At 40.9% G+C, this 13,515-nt stretch overlaps 1 protein-coding gene across 15 annotated transcripts in view; it reads left to right on the forward strand.

Moving 5' to 3' along the window:
• The window catches only part of MYT1L (myelin transcription factor 1 like), a 118,934-nt gene that overhangs the window by 18,243 nt on the left and 87,176 nt on the right, over window positions 1-13,515 (forward strand). For 14 of the 15 annotated variants that reach the window (XR_005557262.1, XR_005557263.1, XR_005557264.1 and 11 more), the window contains exon 4: window positions 12,117-12,484. Coding sequence is in view for 11 of the 15 variants with exons in the window: in XM_039348063.1 (XP_039203997.1) it covers window positions 12,117-12,484 (368 nt within the window). In the remaining 4 variants the exon portion in view is untranslated. Of the gene's footprint in view, window positions 1-12,116; window positions 12,485-12,522; window positions 13,499-13,515 lie in introns of those variants that run through there. The other variant, XM_039348065.1, reaches the window with a different exon arrangement.

Raw genomic sequence — 13,515 nt, forward strand, 5'->3', positions numbered from 1 at the left:
TAAATAAATAAATAAATAAATGCTTGATTTAGATAAAATAGCTTCTGAGGGCATTGTATAATATATCCTGAAATACTGAAATGATACAGAGAGCGGATTTTTACTATTTTTTTTTTAATTCTACAGAGGCAAGAGAAAATTTTGTCATCTAGTATTTATATATAAATTGATAATGAACTTTGCAACTAAGAAACCAATTGAAATATATCAGAATGGCATATAAAGGGCACCTTCTCTTAGGGTGTCAACTATACAGAGGCTGAATAATGTTCATGTAGTATCTGTATCTCCTTTGTTCTGAAAGCTTAAAGGAAAGTGCCCTGAACATGCCATTCTACTAGATTATACCTATCTATTTCTAGAACACCACTGAGTGCAAGAACCTGGATAACTCCCAAAGTTAAAAAAAAATGTTTAAAGTTGTTTAAAGTTTAAGGGGAGGGAGGGAGGGAGGGAGGGAGGGAGGGAGGGAAGGAAGGAAGGAAGGAAGGAAGGAAGGAAGGAAGGAAGGAAGGAAGGAAGGAAGATCTCCAATGTTCTCGCCCAGCTTCTTAGCTATATTTAACCTCCAAATCATTTTTATGGCTCTAGAATACTTTAATTTTGGTAGAAAAACTAACAAAATTTATTGCCACACTTTCAAGAATTAGGGAAGCAAATTCTAAAGTGTTTAATATATTTTATAATAATAAATTCTTCACTCAACCCATTCTGTTTTGTCGAAAACTTAAGAAATTCTGTTGAGACCAATTTTTAGTTTTTTTATGGGCGGTTTAGTTTGAGTTCCGCCCAGAGTTCACTGGAAATAAGTGGTCAATAAATGTAAATAATAATAGAATAAAAATAATTTGTACCATCATCCCACCTCTACACATTTTTCCACAAAATGTAAATTTCCACCAAATATTTGCCCACCCAGTGCATCACAATATCGTGTGATATTTGCTTAATATTTTATTATATGTAGTTAATAACAAAAAAGTTCTTATATTATGCTACGTTTATGATAGACCAAATATTCATTCTCCTACTTCTAAAATGAATCTATTCCTCCTTTTGCTACTTTAGTGTGCCGTGTTTAATTTTTTAGCTGTTGCCAGAATTAATTTGATTTTCTGCTTCACCTCATTGCCTGATTCTGATCATTAAGTTAATCAGCAGCACTGTATGTATCATAGTTATCCAATGAACAGTCGAGGTTTTTTAATCTTTCAGCTGTTGGTAATCAGATTTGTAATCTTTCAGTTGTGATAAGTCAGTGGATCCAAATTATTTTCATTACTTCTCTTTAGAATCCACCTAAAAAGAATGGACATTTCTGTGTGACACAGAGATAATAGATTATTGAGTTGGTGCAAGTGCTTATTTTGCTACCACTGCATGGGTCAAGAAGTGAATATGTCTATAGATATTGAATCACTTAAAGCCTCTTCTCATATTATTCTACAGGTTGAAGTGCTCTCTTACTAATCACATGAAAGCAGTTTAATCAGCTGCTTCCAATAAGTTGCATACAAGAATAACGTTCCAGACAACATTTTCATTAGGAGTTGTGTTTTGCAGGAGGATCCCATTAAAAAAAAGACATTTTTAAAGACAAAGAGGCATTTAACTCAAGCTAAAAGATTACCTTCCATTTGAGTTCCAGCAATGTCAAACAGTCATCATAGTATGAAGTGCTGGAGAAGGCATTGGCTCTCACCAGAATTGAAATTACTAAAACTATGGCATGGCTAATTTTAGAACCATTCATATCCAATTCCCTCCCTCCAAATTTCTTAACTGGATACCTAAGAGTCCTCTCAGATCAATGACAATATTGCAATGCCATGGAAGATGTACAGAGATAAATGGGCTGCACCTGCAGAAATTAGTTAATATGACATAAAAACCTGCCCTGCAGAAATTCCTACAGATAAGAGCAAGGAAGTTGGATTTCCTCCCCACAGACTCAGCCTCTTCAGCTTAATATTGTTGCTCTTCAAATTGAATTAGAACTGCTATGGACAAGAATCTTCTCCATGTGGGATGTTCTTTCTTTGTCATGGGAATATCCCCTGCAACTGCAACCCAAAACCCACTTATGTATCGCCGGGTGCCAGGTGAGTGTGGCCCACTCGGCGGGTGCAGCTACAGTGGGCTTGGCAGACTGGGTGGGCATGGCCACTGGATGGGTGTGGCTGCAGTAGTCATGGCAGATTGGGTGGGCATGGCTGGGGTGGGCATGGCCACCTTGATGTTGCTTAGGGGAGGGACACCTGTGAGAGCCGGGCAGGGTTGGGAGTGATCCAGGAGGTCTCTGGCGGGTGGGATGGTGGGCTCCCCAATGGCGGCTCCAGGCTGGCTGGCCTTAGGCCAATGATGGCGAACTTTTAGAGACCATGTGAGCTGGGGCGATGGCGTGCCCACAGAGAGGGCTCCACATGCCGCCTCTGGCATGCGTGCCATAGGTTCGCCACCACTGCCCTAAATACTCTTATTCATCTGAATGGATGAAACATTGACATACTGTTCCCAGCATAAAGCTGGTGGGTTTTTTTTTCTTTGAGACAATTATGGTGTGCTCATGAAGACTGTAAGTCTGAACCTCCTTCCAATGTCACTAGAAGTTGGAAAGAATAGGTGAAATAATAAACTGGTCACACGATTGAATGGGTTTCCTTCCGGCACCAGGGAATTTCTGCTTTGTATTTTCTTTCATATTATAAATCAGGTAATTGAACTGAATGGAATAGAAAGACAAAACCTGTTTTAAGTCTCACTTGAGGAGACCTAAACAGAAGTTGTGGTCTATTTAAGCTGTAGTCCTATATACTGTACTCTGAAATAAATCTCATATGGGTTTCCTCATTGTTATAGGCCATCTTCTGAAATCATTGAAGGCATTTGCATAGTAAATCCCAAAGAGATTTTTAGAATGCATACTGAAAGAACAGGGAACTCCTATTATTGTTGTAAGTATACATACATACATACATACATACATACATACACACACACACACACACACACACACACACACACATATACACACACATATATTCCCTAATTATACTAAAAATGTGAATCCTGGCTAAATCCATATAATAGAAATAAAATAGTCCGAGCACCAGGATAATGTTAAAACAAAAACTGTTTAATACAAAAGCTAAAGCTAAGCTTTCGTCGGCCAACACTGCCAACATCATCAGAGCATAATACACGATTACTGGGAGTCCTTTGTATACTGCCAGATGGCTCTGCACCCGGCTTCTCGGTCTAGTTATCGGTCCGTCCGTTTTCTCTACTTAGTTTGTTCTTAAAGGGCATGCGTCTCTTACTGTGTTGGTATCTTCTGAGGTTGCTATTTTCCTTTTCTTGGGCTCGATCATTTTCTTTTTGCTACATATGCCGGTTACTTTCACTCATTTACACTTATCCCCTTTTTGGTTCTATTCCAGGATCCATCTGATCTTCCTTGGCAGGGTTCTGTGCATGTGTGCTTGGGGGAGGGGGGATATTGAGTGGATCCGGGTGTCTGTCAGGGCAGTCTCTAATGGATAAGTTCCTGTGTGTGTTCCCCCACTCAGGAGCACTGCCTTCTTCTGTGGACATCTGTGGGTATATTGATCCACTTCTGGTTGTCCCCCCCATCTTAAGGTCCTTTGCTGCTCGATCGTTCATTGGGTTTTTCGGTCCCCCTTCATCGTTTGCTAGTTCTTTTGCCCTTCTTGCGCGCTTGCAGGGTCCCGTAGTGTGGCTTTCCACCCTGCTCATGGATCTCTTTTTTGTAGTCATCAGTGGAGTGTCTTGTCCCTCCCCTCTTGTTGGCGGGGGTCGTGGTGCAGGTGCCCCATGGGTTGTCATCCAGCCATCCGTGTCGTTTGCACCCATCATTATTTCTCCTTTTTGTAGGATGGATTGGGGTGTGCATATTTGATGTCTCTGTGGGGGGTATTTTTTGTCTCTTCTCTGTTCCCCTTGTAGGATATATTGTGAGTTCGTTATCGCACAAATGGGCTATCTCATCCATCCCCCCTTCCCTCTGATCTTATAGGGGGTGTGCAAATTGCCTTCTTTGTAAGCTATGGTGTTATTTTTCGTTGTAAGTTAAGTGTTTGGTATGCCAGGCAAAGTTCTATGTGGCAATTGATAGAATCTCCATCAGAAAGCCAGGCTTCCTTAAATAGGCAGCCTCCCTTAGTGGTGTCCCTGGATATAGGTTGTGCACTGGTAAGATCAAATTCATGCCCATAGTTGGTCATATGGGTCCAAATCTGTGAATATTGTTCCTGTCTTTTAACTGGCAGTGCATGCTCATGCACCCTAGTTTTTAACCTTTTAGTAGTCTCCCCAACGTAATTGCAGGAACAGTCCTTGCACTTGATTTTGTATATTATCGAAGATTTTTCTTCATGGGGGAGTGGGTCTTTTGGGTGCATGATCTTGGTCTGTAAAGTTTGGTCTGGTTTATGGGCCACTTTTATATTAAAGAGGGCCAGTAATCTGGCTGTTGCCTCTGATACACTATTGATGTATGGAAGAGGGATACACACATTTTGCATTGTCATTCTATCGGCTTTTTGCAAGTCTTCACGGAATCGATGTGGTCTAATATACTTCCTGATAAATTTGGTAGGGTAACCATTGTACTTACAGGTTTGAAAAAGGTGGTTTTTTTCTTCAGTTTTGGTCCTGGTTGTACTGCAATGTGAGTCTATCCATTAGCTTTTGTATTAAACAGTTTTTGTTTTAACATTATCCTGGTGCTCGGACTATTTTATTTCTATTACACACATACACACACACACACACACACACATACATACATACATACATATATATATATACATACATACATACATACATACATACATACATACATATACACACACACACATATATACATAAGAAGAAATCCCAGCATCATGCTCTAATGATGTCGGTAGTGTTGATTTACGAAAGACTTAGCTTTTAATTAAACAAGTTTTGTTTTTAGTATTATCCTGGTGTTCGGATTATTTTATAGCATGGATTTACCCAGGATTTGTATTTTTAGCATAATTAGAGACCATATATACATATGTATATATACATACATACATATATACATACATATTACAAAATAAATAACTCACGATCACCAGGAGAATCCAATCAGGAAAAACTTCTAATAAAACCAAGCTTTCATCGGAAACTTCCGACATCGTCAGGGTTGAGGCTAGTTAATGGGAGCAGCCTATATAATGCTTGTATCTGGCTTCTAGATCGCATTACCGGTCCCAGCTGATTAGATTGTACTGTGGTCATTTCCCCGTCGCATCAAAAAAGAGAAGGAGACAACTTGCCGACCTGTCCAGCATATGAACAAGGGGGTAAGGAAGAAGCGCTAGCCTATGTAATACGCAGGCAAGCGATACTCACGTAACAAAGGGGAGAAAGATGGAGGGGGTGGAGCGGAGAGAGACATCCAATTTGCAGCCTGGGGTGATGGGGGGAATCAGCTGGAGCCTGAAGGGGACATGTAGCACTATCAAGGAGGGATTGAACAGTCTGCACCTCAAGATCCCTGGTAAAAAGGAGAGGACCCCGCCAAACCCGAGAGTCAGTGACGAGCGAGTGAGCAAGAATGCATGAGGGAGGGACAGGAAAGGGTTAGATGCGAACGTCAAGGAAATGACCACAGTACAATCTAATCAGCTGGGACCGGTAACGCGATCTAGAAGCTGGATGCAAGCGTTAGGCAGCCTTATATAGGCTGCTCCCGTTAACTAGCCTCAACCCTGATGATGAAAGCTTGGTTTTATTAAAAGTTTTTCCTGATTGGATTCTCCTGGTGATCATGAGTTATTTATTTTGTAATATGAATGTACCCAGGAGTTGTATTTTTACTGATATCACTAAATATTATGATAGAGCAGTATTGCTCATGGCTAGACAATGGGAAAAACTGATGCATCGCTTGCTACCGTAAATTGACGTTTTTACATACTTGCATCCGAGAAGAGCTGCCATCCAAATCACTGAGGAGGAGACCTGCGGTAGATTCCGTTGAGTGCCAGCAGGTGCTCCACCAGTTCCAACGTCACACAGTACGTGCGCTCATCAACGACCAGTATAGACGCGTGGAGACCCTGAAAGCGTGGATCCAGGATCACCGTGGACGATGTAGCAGGGACTTATCAGCATATCACTTTCAAGCATTAAACCACCATATCTGGCTAATGGAAAGGAGAACGAGCCAGCAAACAGCGGCATACCTCCAACGTAAGTTGGAGATATTACATGAGTCAAGGAGTAATGACTTCACGGATAGATTGGTTTGTAACCTTTCCTTGAAGACACTTACCCACTCTCAACTCACCCTACTGCAGCGTGATGCGGGTCATAACCTTATGGATGCACATGCTCTAGATTTTATAGCAGCGTTGGAGCCCGCTATGTATCATATGGAGATGGGGGAGGAAGTTAAGAACTCCATAAAACAACAGGTCACTGGGCTACTTAGGAGCCATAGGTACTATCGCACGTTATCCCAAGAGGAAATGGAGGCCCTAAAACAACTTAAGAGGGATGACACTATTGTCATACTCCCAGCGGATAAAGGGAGGGTGACAGTAGTTGTGGATAAGACACTCTATATAGCTAAAGTGCTGGAGTTACTTAACGATAAAGCAGCGTATAGAATGGTTAGGAAAGATCCCATGGTTACCCTTAGGAACAAGGTCAATAAGCTTCTGGATGGTTTTAAACGCAGCAAAAAGGTGAATGATGACACTCTGAGGAAAGTACGCCCAATGATTCGGCACTAGCTAGGTTCTATGGGCTACCTAAAATCCACAAGGAAGGCATTCCTCTTCGGTCTATTGTTTCATTCAGAGGCATGCCCACTTTTGGGCTGGCGAAGTGGCTTAACAATCGTATTTGCCACCTTGTCGATGATAGTCTCACCACGGATAGATCAGCAGAGGAGTTCCTGGAAAAGATCAAGACCCTCAGGGTGGAGGAGGATGAGATGATGATATTGTTTGATGTTACCTCACTCTTCACGTCTATCCCTCAGGATTTGGCAGTCTCCGTTTTAAGAGACCAGCTGATAAATAGGTTCTGGAGAAGTCCTATTTTGGTACTGAAAGCTGGATTATCAGTGTACTCTTCCACCTAGCCATTTGAATTCTTGGATTCTAAACATACATACATACATACGTGCATACATGCATGCATTTAAGATCAAATTATTGTTTCTGGATTGCAACATAATTAGGATGCATTCAGTTCATCAATTACGTGAGTAAAATGGATATATATTTGACGTTATAAGGCTAGTGAAAATATAATTATCAAATTGGCCTTGGTCACAGCTAGCAACTTCTGTTTTGAAATATTTATGGTTAACGCTAAGATCGTCATAGAATTCTTAAGAAAAAATAGTGAATAGCAGGTGTGTCACAAGAGAGTCAGTTCCTCGCATTACATCTGCTCTTCTTGCTCTTCAAGTGAACTTTGGGAGCAACAAATTATTCTAATAACAGAATCCAAGAGCATGCAGAGATGGTATTTCTCTGTGTATCATTATTTTCTAGAAAATATAGTGCAATACAGATTGATGGAAAATGGTCTTTGAATACTGACAGCAAATTGAGAAGTGTATGAAATCATGCTGAGCTTTATTTCACTTTTTATTTTCTTGTAAAATGCAGGCAAAATGATGAAGAAACTCACAAACTAAAGGAGAAGAATATATGATAGAATTTTTAATCAGTGTAATTACAGATAATGCCTAAGGAACAATGAACAATTTTCCATTGTATCTTGCCTCTGACTCCTATGAAATAGTTCAGATTTGTGGAGATATAAACCTCTGCTTCAGAGATACAAATCTCACAGGATAACCTGGACTAGTTAAATGCACTCTTGATCATTCAAGGCATGGCTTAACAACTAAGAACCAGCTCAATCAAGACCATAAACAAAGACATAAGGTAAAAAGTAACAGGGCATTTTTAGTAGCAGGCCTAGGCTGTGGTCCCTCTTCCTGCCATTTCAGCTTAGACCCGAGGCTTAGTCTAATTCCATCACTTGGAAAGACTTAGGTGCGAGATGAAGCAGAAGGACAATCCATGGTGTATTGAAGCCAGTCACATCAATTCAAGGTAAAAGGTACAAAGCTGAGACTGATGAGAAGTATGGAGGAATACAAAGAGAATCTGCATTCGGAGGCTTAGTCCTCTTCCCAAAATTTGAAGTAGGAAGAGTTTTTAACACTCATTTCCCCCCCCCCCACTGAATCCTAGGTTCTTTTTTGGGTACATACCAGTCTTGCAGTAAATCATAAGGGTGTTGACCTCTTAAAAGGACTGAAAGCCCAATCAGGCCTCAAGGTGATATCATCCCTTCCTTGACTGCATTTATACCTCCACCAAAACCTCTCATTTTTTAAAAAAAAATGTTTGTGATGGTGCCAGGGTTTTAAAGAATATTATTAACACTGTAGGGAATACCTCATGGTCTACTGCTTGCCTACCTTGTAGTAGACTTGTGCAGGAAATGTCCATTGATAGTGAATTTCATTGCCCATTATTTCAGTGAATAATATATCAAAGAATAACTTTCACTTGTATTTCCTGGAAAAGATCAAGACCCTCAGGGTGGAGGAAGATGAGATGATGATATCGTTTGATGTTACTCACTCTCCACCTCCATCCCTCAGGATTTGGCAGTCTCCGTTTTAAGAGACCACCTGATAAATAGGAAGGGGAGTCAATGCCAGGACTCCCTGCAAGTTGAAGATCTTGTGAGACTTATTGAGGTATGCCTGACAACCTACTTTACTTTCCAGGGTGTCATATTCGAACAGGTTAAAGGAATACCCATGGGCTCCCCGATCTCCAGTATCATAGCGGAGATGGTGCTCCAACAACTAGAACACAAGGCGATGACTCGGTACCAGCCCATGTTTTGGGCTCGGTACGTGGATGACACATTTGTTGTCATTAAAAGATGCCAAAAAGCTAATTTTATGGGAATACTGAATTCGGTGTATCCAGACATAAGATTTACAGTGGAGGAGAAGAACCAAGGTTTGCTAGCATTCTTGGACGTGCTGATCCACCGTCAATCGGATGGATCTTTGCGCACAGAGGTGTATCGCAAACCCACCCACACAGATAGAATCCTCCACTATAGGAGTAATCACCCAGTATCCCATAAAATTAGCTGCATCAAAACATTATTTAAGTGTGTGAACTCCCACTGCAGTACGGTTGAGTCTAAGGTGGAGGAAAGGAAATGCCTCTTCCAGGTTTGTCAGCAAAACGCGTACCCACTGAAGTTCATAAAGCGGCATAATGTAACATCTAAATCTCGAGATAACTGTCAGAGGGATGAGCCATCATTACAGATGACACACATCTCTCTACCTTACATTAACAACGTTTCCGAGGCGATGGCCAGGTTACTGGCCCCACATAACATAAAAGTGGCTCACAAACCCAGCCAAACGCTGCATTCTAAAGTTATGCACCCCAAGGACCCACTTCCCACTGTGGAGCAATCTGCGGTGGTGTACAGAATTGACTGTAAAAACTGTCAGAGCAATTATGTAGGGGAAACATCCAAATGATTAAAAACCCGCCTGCATAAGCACAAACTGGCCATAAAAAGGGGCGAACAACACTCACAGGTCTGGGCACACATGGCTGAGTACGACCATCAGTTTGATTTTGACAATGCACAGGTGTTGTCTAGTGATGCCACAAAAGGGGGCCGGCTGTTAAAAGAGGCCTGGTTCTCGGACAAGGACTCGATTAATCGTCACGTAGACCTTTGCCCAGCGCAGCAGGCATTGAGATTATGGAATAAAAACTGTCACCCCATTCATCAGGAACAATTCGATCGACGGCAATGTGACCAAAGAAACAGAGCTACATCCGGTTCTTCGCATGACCGAGTGAATGAGACCTTAAGTGACCCTAGCCAACCCACGGATATTCCTTTAGCACCCGATCAACAGCTGATATGTTCCGATCAACAGCTAATGAACACGCTGGTGGTGGAGAAGAACAAACTCTTACAAAGAATTGAGCAGCCTCCGGGAGGTGGAGGAAAGAGGAATGATGCAATGAGGGATTGGTGTGATTCCACACTACACTCCGAAGGAACTTCACCTCCCAAATGGAGGAATGATATTCAAGATACCAATGCAAGGTTCAGGAGGTTAGGCAGAGGAATCGTGGAGTGTGGCACCGCGAATAGCAACGGGGAGGCGTTGCCCACGCATAGGATTGAAGGGCACAGGGTGGTAACCCGGTCTCATCGAAAAAGAGAAAGGGACAATTTGCCGACCTGTCCGGCATATGAACAAGGGGGTAAGGGAAGAAGCACTAGCCTGTGCAATACGCAGGCAAGCGATATTCACGTAACAAAGGGGAGAAAGATGGAGGGGGTGAAGCGGAGAGAGACATCCAATTTGCAGCCTGGGGTGATGGGGGGAATCAGCTGGAGCCTGAAGGGGACATGTAGCACTATCAAGGAGGGATTGAACAGTTTGCACCTCAAGACCCCTGGTAAAAAGGAGAGGACCCCACCAAACCCGAGAGTCAGTGACGAGCGAGTGAGCAAGAATGCACAAGGGAGGGACAGGAAAGGGTTAGATGCGAACATCAAGGAAATGACCACAGTACAATCTAATCAGCTGGGACCAGTAACGCAATCTAGAAGCCGGATGCAAGCGTTAGGCAGCCTTATATAGGCTGCTCCCGTTAACTAGCCTAAACCCTGACGATGTCGGAAGTTTCCGATGAAAGCTTGGTTTTATTAAAAGTTTTTACACACACACACACACACACACACACACACTAGTTTCTTTCTACTTTAATAGGTTCTATTTTATTAGGAGAATAAATGCACCATGCATTTAAAGAAAGTTGCCACAAAAAAAGACAAAGGCTTTGTCAATGCTGCAAATACTGTATATTCTTGCTTTGACAATATGCAAAACTGTCTTGGTATTTACTGGGTTAATACATAGCTTAGAGTGGGGGGGGAAGCCCGGGAAAGAAATAGGAAGTAAACTTTTGACCTTCACACTAATTGGATAATGTGACTTGTGACTGCAAGAAAAGGGAGGGATTTAGCAAGAAAAGATTGATGCGAGCGAGAGGAAGTCAGATTCTGGCATCAATACGTCCATGATGGTGTCCAGCAATTTGTAGCTCTGTAATAAAGACTTTAGGAAACATGCCTGAAAGTTCTTTGAAGTGCTTCATTAGTTGGAACCTGTGACAGGCTTTCTTTCTTCCATTATCTGATTTATGTTAAAAAAACATTTTTATCAAGTTATCTATTGTTGTTAAGCACGAAACCTTTCGTTTGTTGCTGAAATCGGTTTTCTACAGCCTATGCACACCTGTTGTTATTTTTTAAAAAGAGCCTCTTTATCATCCAGCTAGCAGAAAGATGACAAAGTCTGCAATCTTGCACGCATGGAAATAACTCTCATTAATCTCAGTGGAGCTTATTTCTGAGCATTCTACTTAACAGTATTTCTTATATAGGATTGTGCTACTATTTATAGTTCAGGAGTAATATGTAATTAGGTGACTAAATAAGAGGTCGTTCTTTGAAATCTCTGCCTGACTGGGTAAATTGGATAGAAATTTGTGTCTTGGTTTACCGAAAAGTTATACTGAACCACATACAGTCTTTATGCAAAAACTTTTAAGTTTGGTTTGGTGATTACAACTTTATAATGGACATACTAGTTTGCTTCTCTTTCACTGATTTGCAACTTCCTGTTTTAGATCAGGTCACCAGATTTGTATATTTGAGAGAACTCATATTGGAAATCATAATATTAATTAATGATTGAGAACACCAGGAAGCCCCACTGGGTAAAACATTTTGCATTGATTCTAGTTAAAAGGGCAATAAAGCAAAAGGTTAGTAAGAATTTCCATAATTGCTGTTCAATGTTAATTTCTGGTACCTTGCCAAACATTTTCATCTCTCCTACATTTTTTATGAAAGAAAGTATGTATTTCAAAGAAAACAGTAAATTGCAGCAAAGTATTTCGCCCCTTTTGACTGATGATCTGGTAGAGAGTATAATAACGCATGTATTAATTCTTTCTGAACAGTGTTTATGGCTGTCCTTTGGCAAAAAAAAGAAAAACCCAAGAGAAGCAGCCCCAAGAACCTGCTCCAAAAAGAAAACCATTTGTGGTTAAAACAGACAACTCTTCAGTAGATGAATGTTATGAAACAGATGGAACTGAAGAAATGGATGATAAAGAGGAGGAGGAAGAGGAAGAGGAGGAGGAGGAAGAGGAGGACTATTCTGATGATAATGAAGAACAAGGCGATGAGGAAGAGGAAGAGGAAGAAGTAGATAGGGAAGAGGAGGAGGAGGAGGAGGAAGAGGAGGAAGAGGAGGAAGAAGCAGATGAAGTTGAGGAGGAGGAAGAGGAGGAAGAGGAAGAAGAAGAAGAGGAAGAAGAAGAAAGTGGTAATGAACAGTATCTTAATAAAAAATAAACACTCCATGTGCATTTTGTGTTAATCTTCCAGTATGGAACGGTGAGATTTAACAGTGTACCTTTCATTAAGACTAATAGAAGTCTTTGTGCCTAATCTCTCTGCTCCATGCTGACAACCATTATCACTGTGTTCTCTTAATAATAACCTGAGACTACTGTTTTAGAAATAGCTCTTGACTCAGCTACTGGATCAGTTTTCAGAGTGAACAGCTTAGTGATGAGCAGCTAGCTAGGTGTGCCAAACATTCCTGCAGAAATGGGTGACTATGCTGATGCCTATAGTTATCCATTCCAGAACAGTAACCAAAGATATGTGGAAGCAAATGATTACGTATGGACATATCGATATTCATTATTTACACAGACAACTGTTTGCTACACTTGTCTTCTGTATAGCAGTGGTTTGCTTTGCATAAGTATATGTTCACATGTCTGCAGGTACACTTGGCATTGCAATATGAAACTTCCCTTTGGAAAATTTGAACAGACAGCTTTCTTTAGAGAAGGGACAAATTAAATATACTTTGGTTCTTTGAGACTTGGATGTTGTGTACTTTAGCTGACTTACAAAAACGATGGAGATTGATATACGTAGAAACCCTATTTTAAAACCTTTATGAATACACTCAGTGACAAATAAAGAGACATTCATTAGTTATTAAGCTCATATATTGCCACTGCAATTAAGCCAAGGGATTTTAAAAAATGTTTTAATGTTATTATGGATTCTAAAGATAACTGGTGTTTTCAAATTGTGCAAACACTAGTTTCTGACTGTTTAACTTAAGAAACCCTACAATAACTAGATCATGAGATAATGCCATGAAAATTAACATACATGCAAAAATTAATGAGCTATCTAAAAAATATTTTGTTCCCATTTCCAGGGAACACGTTTTTGATTGGGTAGATTCACCTTTCTAACCAATAAAAATATAAGAAAAGTTTCAGCACTCCTCAGTCGGATTCCTCTTAGGAGCCAGGTATGAAAGTCGTCTGA

The sequence above is a fragment of the Crotalus tigris genome, unplaced genomic scaffold (assembly GCF_016545835.1).
Source record: "Crotalus tigris isolate CLP2741 ecotype Arizona unplaced genomic scaffold, ASM1654583v1 scf7180000018117.651136, whole genome shotgun sequence".
In the NCBI taxonomy this organism is placed as follows: Eukaryota; Metazoa; Chordata; class Lepidosauria; order Squamata; family Viperidae; genus Crotalus; species Crotalus tigris.